This window comes from Dromiciops gliroides, chromosome 2, assembly GCF_019393635.1.
Source record: "Dromiciops gliroides isolate mDroGli1 chromosome 2, mDroGli1.pri, whole genome shotgun sequence".
Classification (NCBI taxonomy): Eukaryota; Metazoa; Chordata; class Mammalia; order Microbiotheria; family Microbiotheriidae; genus Dromiciops; species Dromiciops gliroides.
The window spans coordinates 158,997,472-159,021,296 of NC_057862.1; the positions used below are offsets into that span (position 1 = coordinate 158,997,472).

Sequence of the window (23,825 nt, forward strand, 5' to 3'; positions counted from 1 at the left end):
ATATTGGGTCACCACCCACAGTTTAAGAAGCTTTGTCTTACTGCACTTTCAGTGCAAAATTTGAGTCAGGCATATTTTTGTGCATATCTTAATTCTTCTAGATTTTATATGAAGACAAAGAAATGTGACTTAATATTCTTTATGTACTCCATTGTGGGGCACAGTGCCTTGCATAAGTAACTATTTCTTGAACAAATCTTTTAAAATAAATATTAGTCATTTTTGTAATTTCTAAATACTATAAAAATTTCTTTTAGCATCTTGAAATAATGTTGTGCTCCCTATTTGATGAAGCTCCAAATAATAATGACCTGACAAGATATTTAACCTGGAGCACATTTAAATGTTCAGTTACAAGAGAGAGCAATTTCTCCCCCCCCCTTTTCAATGTTTGTATCCTAAATTTATTAGTCTTAAATAAAAATATTGAAATAAAATAATATAAATAAAACACATTTTTTTATTTTTGTTTAAAAATACTTTTTTAGCTTTATTAAGTAGCTATAATGGCCTTTTAAACTTCCATATCCCTTTCCAATCTCTTTGAAATTATGTATTTACATATTTTATAATTTTGAAAAAATAATAAACATTTTTATTTATACTTTTAAGTTCCAAATTTTATTGATTTTGGATCTTTAATGATAGTTTAATGATAGTATATACTAATTATTTCTTTGGTATAACTTCATTTTCAACCAATCATTCGGTCATTAAAAATTAAGCACCTACTGTGTGCCAGTCACTTTACTAAGAGCTATATTTCTTGGTTTTTTGATATTTTATATTTCTTAATCTATAGCAATATTTTATTACATTCATATACCATAATTTAGCTGTTTCTTGGTTGTTTGGTAATTTTCTTTTTTTTCTGTAAAAATAAAGTTACTTTTAATATTTTTGTAGACTAAATCTTCTCTAACTTCTCTTCTCCCCCCCCCCCCCCCACCAATTTGCTTCCCCAATCAGTCATCAAACATTTATTACATTCTGTGTGCCAGATACTTCTGCTATGTGCTTTGGGTACAAATACAATCAATGAAATCTCCTCTCAAGGAATTTTTATTGTTGTAGTAGTAGAGACAATACATACATATATAAGTGTATACAAAATAAGTACAAGGTAGTTAGGGATGGGAGGGCTCTAACAGTTGGAGTATCAGGAAAACTTTGTGCAGAAAATGATGTTTGAGCTACATCTTGAAAGAGGGATTCTCTGAAAAGAGAGGTGAGGAAGGAGAACATTTTAGGCATGAGAGACTGCCAGAACAAAAGTATGGGGGCTGGAGATGATGTACTTTGTATGAGGTACAGAGAAAAGCCAGTTTGATTGGGTTGTAAAAAGAAAGGGGGTAATGCCCTCAAAGCCTGGAAAGATAAGGTTGGACCCAGGTTGTGAATGGCTTTAAAAACCAAATAGGAATTTATATTTTATTCAATCCTTGTGTTTTCTTTCTAGGGTTTTTGCTTCAGAATACTTTTCCTAATTTTATAGTACTAAATTGTATGGTTTAGGTAGAAAAGGTGGAAAACAGCATCGAACAAAGCAAATAGTTTATTAGCTATTGCCAATATTCATGGCAGCTTCTTACTTTACATGCATAGACAAATATAAACTATGCACAGAGATATTTTTTCATGAACTTTATAGGGAACATTTAAAATGTGACATCTAATAATTTTTTGGCTTTAATGCCAGTTAGCTTTTAATTTTTTTTAAATTATAAAAGTATTTATTATTTTCCAGTTGCATGTAGACATAGTTTTCAACATTTGTTTTTATAAGATTTCTAATTTAAAATTTTTCTCCCTCTTTTCCCTCCCCTCCTTCCCAAGACAGTAAGTTATTTGATATAGGTCATATATGTACAATAAACATTAAACATATTTCTGCATTAGTCATGTTATAAGAGAAGAATCAGAGCAAAAAGGAAAAACAACAGCACCAAAACCAAAAGAAATAGTATGGTTAAATCCGCATCTGTACTGCACAGTTCTTTTTTTTTTCTGGATTTGGAGATCCTTTTCCATCATGAATCTTTTGGAGCTTTCTTGTACCCCGTTATATTGGTGAGAAGAATCAAGTCTAGCACAGTTGATCAGCACATAATGTTGATGATACTGGTTCTACTCATCTCACTCATCATTAGTTCATGCAAGTCCTTCCAGGTTTCTCTGAACTCCTCCTGCTCCTCATTTCTTACAGCACAGTAGAATTTCATTACATTCATATACCACAATTTGTCCAGCCATTCCACAATTGATGGACATCCCCTCAATTTCCAATTCCTTGCCCCACCACAAAAAGAACAGCTATAAATATTTTTGTACATGTGGGTCCTTTTCCATTTTTTATGATCTTTTTGGGAAAAAAACCCCAAAAGTGGTATTGCTGGGTCAAAGGGTACGCACAGCTTTATTGCCCTTTGGGCATAATTCCAAATTGCTCTCCAGAATGGTTGGATCAGTTCACAGCTCCACCAACAATGCATTAGTGTTCCAATTTTCCCACAGCTTCTCCAACATTTATTATTTCCCTTTTTTATCATATTAGCCAATCTGATAGGTGTCAGGTGGTACCTCAGAGTTGTTTTAATTTAATGCCATTTAACTTTTAAAAGGACTAAATAATCATAGGAATTACAATTTTATACTTTAGTCAAATGGCTACCAACTCTGTTCTTCTGTAATGTATGATTACCAATCATGGAATTGCTGAAGTCTGAAGAATTAAAGGTAAAGGTCATCCAGTGATGACCTCTCATAAAGATATCAATGTTTTTTGTGTTATGTTCTGTTTTTATACTCCGTTCCCTCTCCAACCTCCTATACCTGGGATTTGCTAAATATATGAAATTAAAATCTTTCTTTTTCAAATTTCTTGGCTATTCTGCAATATTTTTCATAGTAAAGTTTTTTACATTTATATTTTCATTTGGTTAAGCAGGGGGTATTTTTTTGGGGGGGGCAGATCCCTGATCTTTCTTTCTTTTTTTTTTTTTAAAGCTGTTCGGATACCAGTGACACTATTAACTTCTTTCTGGGAAATTTTTATTTTGTTAAGCTTGTAGTAAAGGTATAAAAAATTGTTCTTAAAATTGTTTATAAGTTCTAAAAGCCCCTGGAGTTGATTGAGTGACATGGTCAGATATGCGCAAGCAAAAGTAATTGGCAGCTCAGTGGAGGATGGATTTGACAGATGGAACTTCAGTTAGGGAGAACAATTAGCTGGTAGACTGTTTCAGTAATCTGAAGTGTGCATTGATGAGGGTCTGAACTGAGGTGGTGATCTTGTGAATCCCATTGGTAATCTGATTGCTGTGGCATTAAATAGGGCAGCTAGGTGGTGCAGTGGATTGTTTTTTTGGAGCCAGGAAGATTCATCTTCCTGAGTTTAAATCTGGCCTCAGATACTTACTAGCTGTGTGACCCTGGGCAAGGCACTTAATGCTATGTGCCTCAGTTCCTCATCTGTAAAATGAGTTAGAGAAGGTAATGGCAAGCCACTCTGGTATCTTTGCCAAGGAAACCAACCCCAGATGGGGTTATAAAGAGTCAAACATGACTGAAATGAACAAAAATAACATTAGAAAAAAATGATCTTTTGTAATATTCTCTTTTTTCAAATCATATTGTCATGACACAGTCATGGACATTAAGTATTCCTCCATCTTTTTAAGTTCTTTCTTTCTTTCTTTCTTTCTTTCTTTCTTTCTTTCTTTCTTTCTTTCTTTCTTTCTTTTTTTTTTTTTAGTGAGGCAGTTGGGGTTAAGTGACTTGTCCAGGGTCACACGGCTAGTAAGTGTCAAGTGCCTGAGGCCGGATTTGAACTCAGTTACTCCTGACTCCAGGGCCAGTGCTCTATCCACTGTGCCACCTAGCTGCCCCAGTTCTTTATTTCTTTATGGAGCACTTTGTAATTGATTCTATGCAAGTCTTTTGTATGCTTTGGTAGATTGATCCTTAGGTATTTTATGCATTTTGTGGTTTTTTGGAATGGAATTTCCCTTCCTATTATTACTTCTTAGATTTTGTTATTATATAGAAATGCAGTTGATTTCTAAAGTTTTGGTTTTATTTTTGGTTCCATATCCTTTACCTTCATTTAGCCCTTCCCCTCCCCTTTGAAAAGGCAAGAATTAGTATATGCATTATTATGTTATACAGTCATTGTAAAACATTTCTATGTTAGCCACATTCCAGAAAAGTAAAGCAAGAAAATGGGAAAAAAACCCTCTTTAATCTGTTCTCCTGAGTCCATCAATTCTTTCTGTGTAGATGGATAGCCATTATATATCATGAGTTCTTTGGAATTTTGGTAAATTTTCGTATTGATTAGAGTTAAATCTTTCACAGTTGATCTTTCTTGCAATATTGATGTTACTGTATAGATTGTTTGCCTGGATCTGCTCATTTCACTTTGCATCAGTTCATATAATTCTTCCCAGGTTTTTCTAAAATAATTAATAATTTTTTATAGCACAAAAGTATCCCATTGCATTCATATACCATAACTTACTTGTTCAGCCCTTCCCCAGTTGGTCAGCATCCCCATAATTTCCAATTCTTTGCTACCACAGAAAGAGCTACTATAAATATTTTTTCACCAGTCCTTTTAATTGATTTCTTTGTGATATAAACCTAGTGGCATTATTTCTGGGTCAAAAGGTATGCATAGTTTTATATACCTTTGGGCATAGTTCCAAATTGTTCTCCATAATGCGTGGACTAGTTCACTACTCCTTTAGCAGTGTATTAGTGTACCTATTTTTCTTCATTCCCTCCAGCATTTACCATTTTCCATAAATCCTCACTCAGCAAACCACTGAAAAGAGAGACAGACTTTGAGTATGAGAAGTGGGCACAGCCATTCCTGTTGAATTGAAGTGGTAGGACCAAATGCTGGTGTAGTAGATTTCAACTCAACAAAGTGACACCTGTCTATTTACCATATTCTTCTGAAACATTTTCCTTTTTATTACCATACTGGGTCTGACAAAAACCAGTATTTAAGACATATTATATATAATTAGATCCATAATTAATGTGAGACAGCTTTTTTTAAAAAAGAGGAATCTTTTTTTTTTCCTTTTTTCTTTTTTTGCTGGGCAATGGGGGTTAAGTGACTTGCCCAGAGTCACACAGCTAGTAGGTGTCAAGTGTCTGAGGTCGGATTTGAATTCAGGTACTCCTGAATCCAGGGCCAGTGCTTTATCCACTGTGCTACCTAGCTGTTCCGAATCTTTATTTTTTGATGATGAATATTTTTATTTATAGTTTTGGGTTCTGGTTTTGATCCCTCCTTCCCTCTCTCTCCTACCTCCTCTCTGAGGTGGCAAATAATCAGACATGGGCTATACATGTATGATTATATAAAACATTACCATAATTGTCATATTGTTGGGTTTTTTTTTTTTTTTGGTGAGGCAATTGGGGTTAAGTGACTTGCCCAGGGTCACACAGCTAGTAAGTGTTAAGTGTCTGAGGTCCGGATTTGAACTCAGGAACTCCTGAATCCAGGGCCGGTGCTTTATCCACTGCGCCACCTAGCCGCCCCGATAATTGTCATTTTGAACAAGAAAACTTGATTAAAAGAAAAAATGAAAGTGAAAAATAGCATCCTGATTTAGTCTGTTCCATCAATATAATTTCTTTCATCGGTAGTCTTTGGGATTGTCTTGGATAGTTGTATTGTTGAGAATACTCAAGTCATTCACAGTTCTTCATCAAATAATATTGCTGTCTCTGTGTACAGTGTTCTCTTGGTTCTGCTCACTTCACAGTACATCATTTTATACATGTCTTTCCAGGCCTTTCTAAAGTCATCCTGCTTGTCATTTCTTATAGCACAATAATATTCCATCACCATCATATACCACAGCTTGTTTAGCCATTCCCCAATTGATAGGCATTCCTTTGATTTCCATTTCTTTGCCACAACAAAAAGAGCTGCTAGAAATATTTTTGTACAAATAGGTCTTTTTCTAATGAGAGATATCTTGCCTTAGTAGAAAAATAGATAGTTAAGAAGTTAGTGAGTTTTAATAAGTTAGTAAGTTGAGTTCCTTCCTCAGACACTTATCAGCTCTTATAACCTTATCATCCTCTACTATAAAATGGGGTTAATAATAGCATCTACCTCTCATAGTTGTGGTGAGAATAATCTACTAATAATCTAATAACAATAATAGTAAAATAGTTAATTCCCAAGATGAACATGTGATCTAGGATGCATTCCTCCACAGTCATGTCTTTGTTCTTTAAAGTTACTAACATACTAGCTGTCTCTTCACAGTTGTGTTAGTAATGAATTCACAATCTAGCTAAAAGCTAAGTGGAATCCTATTGAGGGACCTTGATTCTTTCACTTAGCTACAGTGCTTTTCTAGTTGAGTGTCTGAATTGTGCTTTTCCCTTTCATTGCACTGGATAGTAGAGTTAAACGTGTCTGTTTTCCATTACTAGCTGATGTCATTATATTTATTATTTATAAATTCTCTTCTAGTAATGTAGTTAACATTAAAACTAGAAAAGTTGTTGAAATAAGGAGCTATAAGAAAGGGATTGGATATGAAACCAGTCTTTGTTTTAAGTAGGCTGAACAATTCTACACCCATGACTCATTCTTTGTGAAAGAATATGCTGTTTGGCCTTTTCAAGGAAACTACAAGGCATGGAATGATTTAGCATCTCAATGAGGTCTTATTCATTAATTAAACAAAAGTCTTTTTTGTAAAGAAGAATTATATTGTCAGTGTTGTGGAGGGAAAATATCATTGTCTCTTTTTACAGTGAATATAGTAGCCAGTGAAAATGAACTCTTTAGTGAATTTGAAAGTATGTATTGGAAAATTTTGTTACTTATGAAGTTTTCCTATTCAAAAAATTTTATATTAGTGACATAGTTTGATGCAAATACAAATGTGTTGGTCCTTGAATTTATTTTGTAAATGTCTTTCTACACTTAATGTCAGGTTTTCAAAATAAATAATTAGCTTTTGATAATCTGATAAATCAGTAAATAAAATTCAAGTGATCAACATTGCATGAATTTGCTATGAACTGTTTTTCATCATGCACATATACTGTATTATGTTGTACATTTTGGGGAACATTTCTATATGTAATGATGTCTCTATCTTAGAGGGAAAGAAAACCTAAATTTTCTGTTTCCAAGGGAAGAAAAGACTGGAGTTTTAAAACCATCTTTGAGTATGAAATAGTAAATGAGAATTATTTTATGTTATTAATTTTGGCTGATAGATGGTAGGGTATAGTGTTAGGCTTCTCATTTTCCTCATCTACTTACTCTCACCACCACCTTCCTGAGTATAATATTCTTTATTATTTACTATTATTTGGTAAAATGAGCAATGGAATTACTTTTTTAAACTTTTATTTATTTGTTTGTTTGTTTAGCAGGGCAATGAATGTTAAGTGACTTGCCCAGGGTCACACAGCTAGTAAGTGTCAAGTGTTATTTAAACTCAGATCCTCTGAATCCAGGGCTGGTACTTTATCTACTGTACCACTGCCCCAATGAATTATTTAAGTTCATTTTGTGTAATGTTTCCTTAACCAATGCCATTTAAAATAACATTTGTGTTTGTTTATATAACCAAACTCTGCTGTGACATGGGTTTGTTAATTTTACAATCATGAACATTTCCATGGATTTAACTACCATTTTAACACCATGTTTTTCTGTAACTGCTTAATATGTGGGAGGATATGTCATGATGCTTTTAAAAAACAAAATTATTTTTAGTTATTAGTTCTAAGTTGTCTCATTCCCTCCCTATCCATTTCTCTCTCTTTTCTTTCTCCGTCTCTTCATGTCTCTCTCGGTGTCTCTGTCTCTCCCAAACACATACTTACTCTGTGTGTGTGTGTGTGTGTGTGTGTGTGTGTGTGTGTGTGTGTGTGTGTGTGTGTGTAAAGCAGTACCTTTTGATTTCATTTAAAATAAAAAGCTGCCTGTTCATATCCTTTGACCATTTATCAATTGGGGAATGACTCATGTTCTTATAAATTTGGCAAAGTTCTCTATATGAGACCTTTATCTGAGAAAATATTAATTTGCCCCTCAATTTTCTGCTTTCCTTTTAATCTTGGCCACATTTGTTTTATTTGTACAAAATCTTTTTAATTTAATATAATCAGAATTATCCATTTTATATCTAACAATGTTCTCTATCTCTTGTTTATTCATGAATTGTTCTATCCATAAATCTGATAGGTAATGTGTTCCGTGTTCTTCTAATGTATTTCCATATCTCTCTTTATGTGTAGGTCATGTAACCATTTTGACTTTATCTTGGTAAATGGTGTAAATATTGGTTTATATCTAGTTTCTGCCAGACTGCTTTTCTGTTTTCCCAACAGTTTTTTTTTCTCTTAACAAATAGTAAATTCTTATCCTAAAAGCTTATATCTTTACTTTTGTTAAACGCAAGGTTCCTATAATTGCTTACTACTATCTATGTATTGTGTGTCTTCTCTGTTCCAGTCATCTGCCTTTTTATTTCTTAGCCAGTGCCAGATAATTTTAAGAATTACTGCTTTATAATATAGTTTAAGAGCTGGTGCTGCTAGCCTTTTTTTTTTTATTAGTTCCTTTGATATTTTTGACCTTTTGTTCTTCCAAATGAATTTTATTTTTTTCTAGCTCAAAATAATTTTTTTGGTAATTTAATTTGGATGGCATTGAATAAGTCGATTACTTTAGGTAGAATTGGGTTTTTGTTTGTTTTTGTTTTTTACATTGCTCTCTCCACCCATGAACAATTGATTTTTCTCTTATTTAAATTTGACTTTCTTTGTATAAAAAAGATTTTTATAATCATGTTCATGTAGTTCCTGGGTTTTGTTTTGGCAGGTATACTCCCAGGTATTTTATGTGGTCTACAGTTATTTTAAATGGGGTGTCTGTTATTTCTTCTTGTAGGGTTTTGTTGGTGGTATATAGAAATGCTGATGATTTATTTGGCTTTATTTTGTGTTCTACTACTTTTTGGAATTTTTAAATTGTTTCTGTTAGCTTTTTTACTGAATCTCTAGGATTTTCCAAATATATCATCATATTGTCTGCAAAAAAGAGATGATTTTATTACCTCATGGTCATTTCTGATTCCTTCCATTTCTTTTTCTTATTGCTATTGCTCGTATTTCTAATAAAATATTGAATATTGGTGAAAATGGGCGTGCTTGTTTCACTCTTGATCTTATTAGTAACGGCTTTTAGTTTATTCCTATTACAAATAAAGCTCACTGGTGGTTTTAGGTAGACGCTTCTTATCACTTTAAGGAAAAATCCATTTATATCTATGCTTTTGAGTGTTTTTTTGTTGTAGTTGTTTTTTTGTTTTTGGTAAAATAGGGATGAGTTTTATTTTGTCAAAACCCTTTTCTGAGTCTATTGATATAATCATATGATTTTTGTTACTTTTGTTATTGATGTAATCAATTATGTTAATAGTTTTCCTTAAATCATCCTACATTCCTGATATAAATCTTGCTTGGTCTCGATGTGTTACTGTTTTTGTGATATATTGTTGTTGTCTCCTATCTAGTATTTTATTTAGGTTTTTTTCATCCTTATTCATTAGTGAAATAGGTCTATACTTCTCAGAACCATATTTGTTACATAAAAGGAGTTTGGTAAAATTCCTTCTTTGCCTGTTATTCCAAATAATTTATTTAATATTGGAGTTAGTTGATGTTTAAATGTTTGGTAGAATTCACTTGCAGATTGATGCTTTTTTTTTTTAAAGGAAGCTCATTTATGGCCACTTCAGTTTCTTTTTCTAAAACAGTTTTATTTAGATACCCTCTTTCCTCTTCTGTTAATCTAGACAGTTTATATTTTTGTAAGGATTATTCCATTTTACTTAAATTTTTAAATTTATTGGCACATAATTGGCAAAATAACTCTAAATAATTGCTTTGATTTCACCTTCATTAGTGGCATATTTACCCTTTTTGTTTTGATACTAATGATTTGGTTTTTTATCTCTTTAAAAATCATAATTAATCAATGATTTATCTATTTCTCTTGTTTTTATAAAAACTCATAATTTTATTATTTCACCTTTACCTTGATGTCTATATAGATATCTATCCATCTATCTTTCTGTATATTTAGTTCATCACCTTTCTGTGAGGATGTGTGTAACATTCTTCCTCATTTGGTCTTCATGATTGGTCATTACATTGATCTGCATTCTTAAGTGTTTCAAAGTTCTTTGGTTTTGTTTTTGTGTTGTTTTATAAGTTCTTTTCCTCTTCTGTTCCATTCATGCTGTATCACTTCATACAAATCTTCCAGGTCTTCTCTGAAATTATCCCTTTTATCCTTCCCTTCCCTTCCCTTCCCTTCCCTTCCCTTCCCTTCCCTGCCCTTCCCTTCCCTTCCCTTCCCTGCCCTGCCCTGCCCTGCCCTGCCCTGCCCTGCCCTGCCCTGCCCTTTGAGGGTTAAGTGACTTGCCCAGGGTCACACAGCTAGTAAATGTCAAGTGTCTGAGGCTGGATTTGAACTCAGGTCCTCCTGAATCCAGGGCTGGTGCTCTACCCACTGTGCCACCTAACTGCTCCCCCATCCCATCATTTCTTATAGTATGTCTTCTCATAATTCTTCTTTGGGGTCAAACTTGTGTTTTGTGATTTTACAACATTTGTTGTAAAATTTTCTGTTTTCGTTTTAGTAATTTTGTATTCTATTTTCTCAGCATGTGGTCTATGTATGTTATTCCATATTTTTCTGCATTTGTCATAATTGTTTTTTCTTTTACCATAGTTACGTTCTGTCTTATTCATATAACACAGCTTTTTGAACCATGCCCCAATCTATGGGCATCTATTTTGTTTCTACCTTCTGGCTACCACAAAAAAGTATGCAGTCTGTATTTTAACTTCTCCAGATCTGAAGGGATCACCCCTTAGGACAGAAATGACCTCTTCCCTTATCCTTATCTGAGAGTCACATAGGCTTCCACTACTACCACCAATCCCTGGATTCCAGTTTATTCCCAATTATATGTGGTCCTTGATGATTTATCACCTTGGAAAATATAAAAGATAAATTGGCAATATTGTCCATCCCTGTTTTCTCACTCAAATTTTTTACATTATATTTCTTGCCACCAATCCTAGTTCAGGAAAATCTCCATGGATTCATTCTCTCCTAGTCCTTCAGTTTCCAGTTGCTCTGAGGAGTCCTGGCTCCCCTCTTCCTAAGGTAGAACAAGCGCCAAATCCCACAGGACACAACCAGTACAAGATCCACATCTTTCTTCCCAGACCATTTCTTTTCATTGATATGAGCCAGTAAACCCATTCTCCCTCTCCACCCCCCCCCCCCAAAAAAAAAGAAAAGAAAGCAAGGCTTCCTTCCTTTTCCACCTTTTTAAATCATTCCACCTTTCATCTCACTCACTTCACTATAGTGTCTTCTCTTTTAAAATCCACAAGGTCAGGGCAGCTAGGTGGCATAGTGGGTAGAGCACTGGCCCTGGATTCAGGAGGACCTGAGTTCAAATCCAGCCTCAGACACTTGACACTTACTAGCTGTGTGACCCTGGGCAAGTCACTTAACCCTCATTGCCCCATCAAAAAAAATAAAATAAAATAAAATCCACAAGGTCAACTTTCCATTGTTGGTAGCTCTTTTTGACCCCAGCGCATCACACCTTCCTCTCTATCCTCCTATTTTCTTCTTCCTTTCATGTAACTTCCCATGTTGTAATGTAGTCCCATAAAAAGCAAACAAAAAACAAAAAACTTGCATTGAGTCATCTGTAGGCAGTGTTACCAGGTTATATCCATAATGCCTCAGGCCTGTCTTTTTACTTTTGCCTTCACAAGACTTTACCTTCACTCCTATTTCCCCATGTTCTTTTTGGAAAGAAGTTTCTTCTTAGGATCTCTGCTGTCACTCCTGCTATTGATGTCATTGGCTGCTGCATTTATTCATTCCTGCATTTCTATGATTTGGAGTGTTTTGAGAAGGAAATAATTTCTTCAGTTCTGACTTTTTTTCTAAAAATACTAAAGTGTTATTATTGAACATCAATCTTTTTTCCTGTATTTTTATACTCAGGTTTAGTTGCCCTTGGCTACATTCTGAGCACCATTGCTCTTTGGATTCCATTCCCTCTTATCTTTTATGGTTCCTACAGAATAATCTTGTGTTATTTAAATTTCCCTTTCTTTGTATTTGAAGGTCTTTGTGCTGATTGCTGTAAAACTTGGTGTTTCTGAATTGAATTATTAATTTTAACCACTATATGTCTTGGAGTTTATAGCCTCAAGATTTTTTTTTTCCTGGAGGTAATCTGAATTTTTTGAGCTGGCATTTCATTTTCTATGGTCAGAAGTTCTGGGCATTTCTGTTCTATTTCCTTCATTATGGTGTTATGGTATTGTTTTTGTTTTTTGTTTTTCTTCTTGTTCTGAAAGACCTATGATCCTTAGATTATCTGTGCACAGTTGTCTTCAAGATGGGTATATTTTGCTTATGGAGAGAGCATTTTCTATTAATATCATTGCTTTTTCCTTCTTTTCTTCTAGATTGTCCTTCACTTAAGTATTTTTGATTTTCCAGGTTATTGTTCTTACTTTCATTTCTTTGGTGAGATGTGACATTGCAGATTCCAGTTTTTATATTTTGCCCCATAAATTTTTTCTCTTCAATTTTTGCTGGGCAGGCCCTAAATTCTTCTCTCATAATATTAATTTCTCTTGAACCACTCAGGAGTAGTGTATTATGGTTCCATGTTCTCACAATTCACAGGATCCTCTTCCTTATCAAGTGTTGGGTTGTTTTTCTTTGTTTTGCAGTATTCATAAATTGATTTGCTAGATCTAGAAGCCATATTTCCTTCTGTTACTAACTTTTTTCCTGTTGATTTGCCTACTTATCTTCAAGGTCTTTGAGTTTTCTTCTTCCTGAAACCTTTGGTAATTTCAGTCTTTTTTTTTTTCCTCCCTGATTTTTCCTTATTCACTTTCTGACTTTGTCCCTCTGGTGATTTCCTTTGAGGCTGATCTCAACTTACTCCTTTTGTATAATTCATGATTCATCAGCCTAATTCTCTGTCAGATGTAACTTTTTTGGTGATCAGTACTGGCTCCAGGTGGATGCTATGTTCTTTACCTCAGGATTAGTGGAATGCTGTAGCACTCACCCCTTCCACTGTCCCACCTTGTTTTGTCACGTTGTTTTTAGTTTTCTGGCTGGACACTGGCATTTCAATGAGTTCTCATGCTGGTGATACAGAATTGTCTACAGTGATAAGCAGTGCTATATTACTGATTTATCTTCTCAGCTTTGCAGATCTTGTGCTACTAGGTTTTCTTTCTGTTCCAACACTTGACTATTTAGAGCTTTCCAGCACTGGTGCTACGGGCTTATGTCCCCCAAAAGGCTTTTATTCCTATAGAGCTGCTGTGTATTACACTTGCTTTCAGTCACTTCCTGAGTAAAATTTAGCAGTTTGGAACTGGGATTTCCACATCACTGGGGGAGAGAGAGGGGGGGGGGGAGGGGGGGAGGGGGGGAGGGGGAGGGGGAGGAGTACCAGGTTGGTGGGTTGGGTTTTGTTGGAAGCTCTGACCAGTGTTTTGGGTCCTTGGTTCTATTAGTTAGTATAGCCTTACTAATGTTAGCATTGGAAACATGTGGTTAGAGAGGTCAGGAGAGGGTCCTGAGTGAACTCAGGGTCATTGACCATCAGTTTCTGATAGTATTGTTTAAACACTTCTTTTGATTTCTTGGTATCCTAGATATGGAAATACCTGAAGTTGTTTTATCTTTGGCACATTTGGGGTGTTGGAAAAGGAAGTTTCTGTCCCATAGGCATTTAGTGAATGCTTTTTGATTGATTGAAAGCTAGAAGTATATGCTACATGATACTGCCTTAATTTTTTTTTTTGTCTTACATAGGTAGCATTTCTATGCCATATTAAATAATAGGTGGTAACAGTGGATTTTTGCTTTATCCTAGAAAGGCCCTTACTAGAAGTGTTTCTCCATTACAGGTAATTCTAGTTCTTGGTTTTTAAAACATAGTTTACTTTATTAAGAAAAAAGTCTGTTTATTCTTAAATTTTCTAGAGTTTTGGACATATATAAATGTTCTATTTTATCAGAAACATTTTATCTATTGATAGAATTATGTAATTTTATTTTTAAAAATTGTTATTGTTGAATCAACTCCATTTGATCCAAATCATTGATCCATTATTATTATTATTTTTTTTTTTAGTGAGGCAATTGGGGTTAAGTGACTTGCCCAGGGTCACACAGCTAGTAAGTGTTAAGTGTCTGAGGTTGGATTTGAACCCAGGTACTCCTGACTCCAGGGCCGGTGCTGTCTCCACTGCGCCACCTTGCTGCCCCCTCATTGAGCCATTATTGAGGACTCAGCAGCTTACCCTTGAGCTCCCTCACATTGGGTCTACTAACCATGTTCTTGGTATAAATTACACACTACCATAATTAATGATCTCTGGAATATGTTGCTGTTTTGTGGCTGGTTTTTATTTATTTTTTTTTTATTTTGATGGTAGCAACTGAACGGTATGGTAAAAATTATTTGTGGTATAGGCAGCTTTTGAAGGACCTCCCCTTTTGGGGGAGAAAATATTGAACACTCCCTGAAGGGAGGTCAGAGGGCACTTCCGGAATGCTAGTTCACACTCTCAGTGTGGCAACTGGGGTCCTGGTGGCGTGTGCTGGTTCTTGTTCTGGCAGGCTGTTAAGGTATTTGGTGAGTTAATGATGGAAAACCCTAAATTCCTTTGAATTAGCTTAATAGAAAATGGTCTGAGGATTGCATAGGCTAAGTTTAGAGTTAACAATATCAGTCTGTATTTCTATTTTCCTGTTTCCTTATCTTTGAATTTCCAAGCAATACAATCTGATCTTTTTGTGAACTAAAGCTTAGAGGCTCCTTTCTTATTGGCCTGGGAGAAATATCAAAAAAGGGCAGTTCAGAGGGGAGGGGTTAAACCTAAAAAGTTCCTCATATTTCCGGGACCCCAATATTAAGGCAAGTCACCCAAATAACACTCTGTATATCAAATTTTGGCTCTCCCAATGGGAAATTTATTTATTGGCATTAAGAAATAAGGAACCTACTTTTGGTTGCTATTAATTGTCAAGGCAAGCAGGGTTAAGTGACTTGCTGAGGTTCACATAGCTAGTAAGTGTTGGAGGCTAGATTTGAATTTAGGTTCTGCTGACTCCAGGCCTGGTGTTCTATCCATTGTACCACCTAGCTGCCCCCAGGAACCTAATTCTTAACCACAAAACACACAGATTGTTTCTTATTTATGTTTCCTAAAGTATTGGTCTGGTCTCTGAATTGGGAGACATTATAGAATATTATCGTCTTTTTTTTTTCATGTTGTGTTTTCCTTGGAATCAAGTGAAAGGTAGGCAAGTTAACTGCTGTTTTCTTTTTTCACCCCAAAACATTTATGTTGCAGTAAGACAATCAAATTTTACTAAGAGTTAGCAAAAATAAAGTTGTTGGGAACAAAGAATCAAGAACTATCAGACGTGGTTTAGATTAGCGTTAAATCAAGTAATCATTTTTCCTCAGGTTATCAAAGGTAAATTTTGAACACCAGAAAATATTTAGTGGCATTCTATGTTGTAATGTTACTATTCAAGGGAAAAGAAACAAATGAAAAGCAATCCTATTCTAATAGCAGTTAATTTTTCTTTTTATTTCTGGTTAGACCTTAAATTGTCATTGGTTATTACTGTTTAACTTTATATTTTTGTACTGAAGAAAAGAAATGTAAAATTGTTGAATGCTAGGTTATCATTATTATTTGGTTAGCTTTGATTGTATTTGGTTAAATGTAACATAGATTGAGTTCTTCAAATAGTTGGAGATGGCATGATTCTTTCCCTTCAGAAATGTGTAGTGGTTGCTTTTCTGAATACTGTTTTCACATAAGTATAAAAACATTTTTAAAAATTTGTTTTGAATGAGAGACTACTAATTGTTTACATTGTAGTACTGTAAACCAAAGCTTGTTACCAGCTAATGAAATCAGTCTTTGAATTTATTAATTAAAATCCATCAATCATATTAACCTACCTACCATATGCCAGCCACTCTGGCAAATGCTGGAAAGTCAAAAATAATCCCTGCTCTCAGACAACATGAAAACAACTATGTAGAAACAAAATATATACAAGATAAATCAGAGATAATTTCAGACAATTTTACTTCCTGAACGATCTAAAGAACATCTAGTTCCTTCATTAAATAGTAGATTCATGCTGATGAACTTCCCAGGTAATTACTTTACAAGAAGATTGATTTCTATGAAGCTGATATGAACCTGGCACTTGGAAAAGCTACTTCTGAAAAATATATTGAAAATCATCATAGTATTTGTTGAACATTGAATGTGGGTGTTGCTGAATCCCACAAGCTACTATCTTTAGTTGAAAGATATGCTGTTTTCAGATACTTTTGAATGTCAGCCTTTCTACTTCACTACACAGCTAACATTTTTTGTCAAAAGCTTTTGTGCTTGACTGAGCACTTCCATTTACACAAGGCCTTTTCTGATAGCCCCATTTGTTGCTTCCTTGTAAGTTACTTTATATTTGTATTTTTGTATTTACTTAGTGTACATTTTGTTCTCCTTTCGGTCAGTGATTGCTTCATTTTTTAATTTGCATCCTATGGCCTGGCACATAGTAAGTGCTTAATAAATGCTTGCTTATAGTTTGATTAACTATGATTATTTCTTTCAACTGATTTTCATATTGGGGGGGGGACTCTAGACCCTTTACTATTCAGATTGTCTTCCTGAATACTTTATAGTTTATCAGTGCCTTTTTATAAAATAGTTGAGGGGGATAATTTCAGAAGGTAGAGTCATTTAGACTTGTGAGATTATTAAAATGACCTGATCTGAGAGGGCATTGACTAGATTGGTGGTAATCTAAGAGGAAGGAATATTGGATGATAACTACAACAAAAGAACTCTTCAGATGATAAGAATGGGGGAAACTGAAGAATTTTGCGACACAAAGGATATTTTTTTCAGTAGGATATTGTTAGTGAACATTGGGCTAAGAAGATATTAAAAGAACAGAATTTGACTTTCCTTGTCAGTCACTGAATTTGTATGAATGATGGGCCCTGGTCATGGATAGAGTGCATACAATGAAGGCCATAAGAATTTGTTTCCCTGGAGCATTGCTGATCTGATTAAGAAGTCCTTAGACTGAAAGAGGAACATCATAAACTTCTAAGTTTATGTTTTTTTTCAAGTATGGTTAGACCAACTTTTTCCTTCCAGCGTTGGTTTTCTGGTTTCATTGCTAATATCTTTATATCTTACTTCCCTTCTGGAGTTCAGGTTTCTATTTCACACTGCTCGCAGAAAAGATTTCTATATGAATACCTTGTCACCACCACAAATTCATTTTATACAAAATGGAACTAATTATCTTATTCCTGAAACCTTTCCTAACTTCTGTTTCTGTTTCCCCTTCATCTTTCTGGCAAATAAAGCTTAAAACCTCTGAATCATCTTTGGACACCCCCCCCCCCCCACTCCGGTTCTCCCTCACTTTCCACAACCATTCAGTTACTAGGTATTGTCAGAGTTGTTTCTGTCATCTCTAATTTTTCCTCTACTTTGACTGTAGCCATCCTAGATTAGGACCTTATAACTAACAGCCTAGGCTATTATAATAAACTCTTTGGGGGGGGGCGGGGCAATGGGGGTTAAGTGACTTTCCCAGGGTCACACAGTGTCAAGTGTCTGAGGCTGGATTTGAATTCAGGTACTCCTGAATCCAGGGCTGGTGCTTTATCCACTGCGCCACCTAGCTGCTCCCATAATAAACTCTTAAATGATCTCTCTTTCATGCTTTTCCTCTTCTGATACTCTTACCATTATTATCAGCATAGTCTTCATTAGTCATTTTTCTGATTACATTACTAATTGCTTAAAATAAAAAAAAATAGCTTTGATGAGCCTTCATTTCTCAGTGAATAAAAACTTAAGATTTCCCAGTTTGACATTCAAGAGCCTTTACAATCTTGAACCAGTCTACCTTTTTTAGCCTTCTCTAATTTGTAATATTATTCCAGCCAAAGTAGACTACTCACAGTTGCTCAGTTTATGTCATGCCGTTTTCCCATCTCTGTGCCTTTGTGAATATTGTCTTCTTTTTCTGGAATAGTCTCATTTCCAAATCTCTGCTTATTTAAATTCTTTTTAAAGTCCAGTTCAGGTTCCACTGCTTTCATGAATCCAGTTCTAATCCTCCTGGCTCCAAGTGATCTCATCCATCATCTTCTCCAATTATTTTCTAGATTGTATTATCTATATACTTGTTTTTATCTTCTCTACTAGAATTTAAACTTCTTGAGGACAGATACTATATATTTGTGTTACAGAACCTAATTTGACAATAATTTATATAAAAATATGAGTTGAATTAGAAGCAAGAGATATAGGGGATGGAATTGTTTATCTTTCAGATTTATGGACAAAGGAGGAATTTAGTGCCAGAGAAGTATAGAGAACAAAATAAAATGTAAAATAGATAATTTTAATTATACAAAATTAAAAGGTTTTGGCACAAACAAAATAATGTAACCAAGATTACAAGGGAAGCAGAAAACTGGGAAAGAATTTTTGAAATGAATATCTCTGATAAAGGCCTCATTTCTCAATTATATAGAGAACTGAGTCAAATTTATAAAAATACAAGTCATTCCCCAATTGATAAATGGTCAAAGGATATAAACAGGCAGTTTTCAGTCAAAGAAATCAAAGCTGTCTAATCATATGAAATCATGCTCTAGATTACTATTGATCAGAGAAATGCAAAATAAAACAACTCTGAGGCATCACCTCACACCTATTAGAGTGGCAAATATAACAAAAAAGGAAAATATTGGATGTTGGAGTGAATGTGGGAAAACTGGGACACTAGTCCACTTTTGTTGGAGTTGTGAAAAGATCCAATCATTCTGAAGAGCAGTTTGGAACTATGCCCAAAGGGCTATAGAACTGTGCATACCCTTTGATCCAGCAATACCACTGTTAGGTTTATATCCCAAAGACATCCCCTAAAAGAGAAAAAGACCTATTTGTACAAAAATATTTATAGGAGCTATTTTTGTGGTGGCTAAGAATTGGAAATTAAAGGAATGCCTATCAATTGGGGAATGGTTAAACAAGCTGTGGTCTATGATGGTGATGTAATATTATTGTGCTTTAAGAAATTATAAGTAGAGTGATTTCAGAAAGGCCTGGAAAGACTTGTATGAATTGATTTATAGTGAAGTGAAAAGAACCAAGAGAACATTGTGCACAGAGACAACAATATTGTTTGATGAAGAATTGTGAGTGACTTAACTATTCTCAGCAGTAGAATGATCTAAGACTACTGATGAAACACATACTATGTACCTCCAAAGAAAGCTTTCACTTTTTTTCATTTTTTTCTTTTATTCAAGTTTTCTTGTACAAAATGATTAATATAGTACTGTTTTACATAACTGCACATGTATGACCCATATCTGATTCCTTATTCCCTGAGGTAGGGGTGAAGGAGAGAGTAAAGGAGGCAAAAAAATTGGAAGCCAACACTATAAATAAAAAATGTTTATTATTTAAAAAAAAAAGATGTAGGGATAAGTACAGTTTGAAGTTTGTTTTAGGAATCCAAATGTTTAGCAGATAACTTAAAGGAAAAATAAAAGTAGATCTTCTAAAGAAAATGGTCTTTTTTTTCAGGAGGTAACTTTCTAAGAACATTTATTTAAACCGACTTTTAAAAACTAAATTAAAATTTATTTATTTATTTATTTTGTTATCAAGCATTTTTTTCTCTCCACTTCTTCCTCTGGGATGGGAGTGAGTGGGATGGGAAGTACACCCACTGACCCCTGTAATAGAGACTCGAGGAGAAAGGAGGCCGAAGCATTGATTTTATTTCTTTTGAAAGAAAGGTGCACCACACTCACTGGGACAACCAGGAGGTGTGACACACCGGGATTAGAAATCAAGCAGTTTTTATACTTTTTATAGACATCTAATTTGAGCAAAATGCGGTAATTGGGTTCAGCAATATAAATCATTCTCCTGGAATGTTCAGCGATTACTTATTTTGCAACATTTTCAGTTTCTGCAACAACTTTATCATGTCTACGTAATGTCTCAGTGCAGACTCTTTGAAACAATTTTTAAGTTGATATGCCTATATTTAGAAAGGGGGATAGTAGCTTCCCGTTATTGCCTCTCTCTAGAGAAAAAATAGAGAGAAATAGGGGTCTCTAAAGGGCTTTAAGACTTTGAGATCAGATCACTAGGCCGAAGAGGGGGCACTTTCCATCTCAGTGGAGGGGCATATCCATGTGTCCCTCTCAGGAGGGTGGGGGAGACGAAGAATAAAATCCATGTAACAAATAAGCATAGTTAAGTCAAACAAATTGCCATATTGGCATATTGTTTTATTCTGTGTATTATTCTATCACCTTTCTGTCAGAAGATAGGGAGCATTCATTGGTCTTTTGGAATCATGACTGATCATTGTGTTGATTAGAGTTCTTAAGTCTTTCTTTTCAAAATTGTTCCCTTTTACAATATAACATTGTCACATATTGTTCTTCTTGTTTCTTTTCGTTTCATTCTTCATTAGTCCATATCAGTCTTCCTGCATTTCTCTGAAACTTTCTTAATTTCTTACAGCACAGTAGTATTCGATACCGTACAGTCATTCCTAAATTGCTGACACTCCCTTAAGGTTTCTAGTTCTTTGTGCCCACAAATGTTTGTATTGCAACTTTTCCTTTATGTTTGATCTCTTGGTGTAAAGGACTAAGAGTTGTTGGGTCAACAAGTTATATGAAATTAAGTAACTTCTTGGAACTGTTTTGAAATTGTTTTCCAGAATTCCTGAATGAATTCATAGGTCTACCAACAGTTTATTACGGTTTTCATTTTCCTGTTGCCCTTCCAACTTTTCTCATTTTCCTTAATTCTGTCAGTCTGTTTTTGAGTATTTTTTCATATGACTAAATTCACCAGCTTAAAAAAATATATTATTTTCATTTTGGCATAGAAAAGAAATGTTAGCTTAGTCTCTAAGAAGTAGACGCATTAGGAAGCCATAAAATTATTAGTATTTTAGGGTGCTTAACATAAATCAAGAAACTTTTAAAATATTATTTTATGGTTTTCAAATACATTCGCTCTTGTAGCCCTGAGGTGGGTATGGCAGGTATTCTTTCCATTTTAGATAGAGACACTTTGCAAAGGGGAAATGTAAAAAAAGTGAGTAAGCAATTAAAAAAAAGAATTGTGACAGTAAGGGCTTTTGGTGAGTTCATGCAAAAAGTGGCAAAGGTTGTTATGTTAAGTTTTTGTATTATTTTATTGACTGCCTTTTCTTTATGGAAGGCTTCATGAAATTGCAATGAAGAAAAGGATAACCAAAGGAAATTGTTGATAGGGGTTGTTTCATCTAGAAATGTGAAGAAATGAAATTTAATAATTCTCATTTAGTAGTAGTTCTGCATTGTATTCTTGCCCCATTTCATTCCAGTATTATAAAAATGTAGTTTTCTGTTAAATTTTGTTATAATTATGGGAAATAGAAGATTGTTGTGGATACATATCCAGTTTGAGTAAATACGAGAAAATTGTGTTAATCATTCTATTTATATATTGAAAGTTTCCATTGGAATTGAATGAAAACAGTATCCTATAATCCAGGCAAATATTGGAGATAGTGTGGGATTGGTTCCAGACCACCATAATAAATTGAATACCGCGATAAAGCAAGTCACATGATTTTTGTGTGTTTTCCAGTGCATTAAATGTTACGTTTACGTGATACTATATAGCCTATTAAGTGTGCAGTAGTATTGTCTTAAAAAATGTACATACCTTAATTAGAAATACTTCATTGCTAAAAAATGCTAACCATCATCTGAGCCTTCAGCAAGTCATGCTTTTTGCTGGTGGAGGGACTTTTTTGATGTTGTTTGCTGCTGACTGATTGCAGTGGTGGTTGCTAAAGGTTGAGGTAGCTGTGACAATTTCTTAAAATAAGACAACAATAAAGTTTGCTGCATCAATTGACCCTTTCACTTGAACACTTTGACGCCATTGGAGAGTCAATTATTGGCCTAATTTTAATATTGTTGCGTCTCAGGGAATAGAGAGGTGTGGGGGTTGGGAGAGAGGGAGAGAACACACATTTATCAATTTTGTTTGCTGTCTCATATGGATGGAGTTTATGGTGCCCCAAAACAATTACAGTAGTAACATCAAAGATCACTGATCACAGATCACCATAAAAGTAATAATAATAATAATAATAACAATAAAGTTTGAAATAGCCCACGGATTACAAAAACATGACACAGATATGATGTAAACACATACTGTTGGAAACATAGCATTGATAGACTTGGTTGATTCAGGGCTGTCACAGACCTTCAATTTGTAAAACATGCTTTATCTGTGAAGTGCATTAAAATGAGATATACCTGTATCTGTTCATCAGAAAAACATGATTGTCAATAAAATTCAGAACAAACTAAAATGGCAATTTTGAATTTTCAAGTCATCTTCACATTATGTAGCAGGCACTACATAAAATGTATTTTTAAAATTATGCTAACTTATCCTCTCAGCTTCATTGTTTGTAAATTTCCAGGCCCATCATATAATACAGTGACATTTTTTTCCCTACCTTTCAGAATATCCCCATAAGTATGGCCCACAGGGAGGCTGTGCGGATCATTCAGTATTCGAAAGAATGAGGAAGTACCAGACGACTGGTGTAGAGGAAAGCAGACAGGTATGAAGTTCACTATTGGACATTATTATAGAAGTAGAAATATACAAATCTGGTTTTTTTTTCTGCATTTTGGAATTGTTTTCTATATTTTCTGAAAGATTTGTATGCTGCTAAAATTATTGCATGAGCACATTTTAGAATTTATCAAGTTTTTTGTGTATGACAATCCTATGAGGTAGTTGGGTTTGTATGATATGATTATGGATTTGAGTCAGATTAAACTCTGACCGTGGGGTCTGGAAGGTACCCAGCCCTGCCCCAGTATAGTTTGTTTAGAAGTTTATTGCTTGTCAAAATTCTCACTGTCTCCTTTAAGTTTTATTGCCAATTAACAGTATTTTTACTTCTGCTCAGTCTCCCCACTTGTCAGCTACATATTAGTTTTGTCTGCAATCTATCATGTGTCAGAACCCCAGTCAGTGGGTCAGGGAGTTAGCCCACCAATTCAATACTCGCGACTCAAGAAGAAAGGACGGGACTCGGCACAGGATGCAGCCATTGAGTTGAGACCAGATGTTAAGTAACATTGTCTCTTTTTCTCAGAGCAGAATCCCCTTGGCCCTGGGGTCCCAACAATGGATTATTCTTTTCTTCCCAACATAGCCGAAGATAAATTTTAACCCTGTCATCCTTATCTTTAGAGACAGGGGCCTGGAGAGGGGAGTCAGTGGGAACTGTGAGATGTGAAACATCTGACTCTCACTCCCCTGTTTCCTTATCCTTTGGTTTGACCTTGTTCCCCCTCCCCTTTTCCCCCTTGTCCCTGGAACACGTATGCATGTCTCCATACGCACCCTGGGTGAGACAGGATTGGATGTTAGATTGTGAGCTCATCCACCCTAGGTGTACGTGGGGACAGTCCTTTTCAAGATTACTATAAAAACCTAGAGGATTGGGCATATCTTTGCAAGACTTCAATGTGTAATTGGGTTTTGCCCGTCCTCATGAGGATGTAATAAATCTG

The 23,825-nt window shown here is 34.8% G+C and overlaps 1 protein-coding gene across 1 annotated transcript in view; it reads left to right on the forward strand.

The window, feature by feature from the left end:
- Nucleotides 1-23,825, forward strand: part of ADAM10 (ADAM metallopeptidase domain 10) — a 170,998-nt gene that overhangs the window by 86,944 nt on the left and 60,229 nt on the right. The window contains 1 exon segment of the mRNA XM_043986216.1: nt 22,761-22,861. Coding sequence (XP_043842151.1) covers nt 22,761-22,861 — 101 coding nt within the window.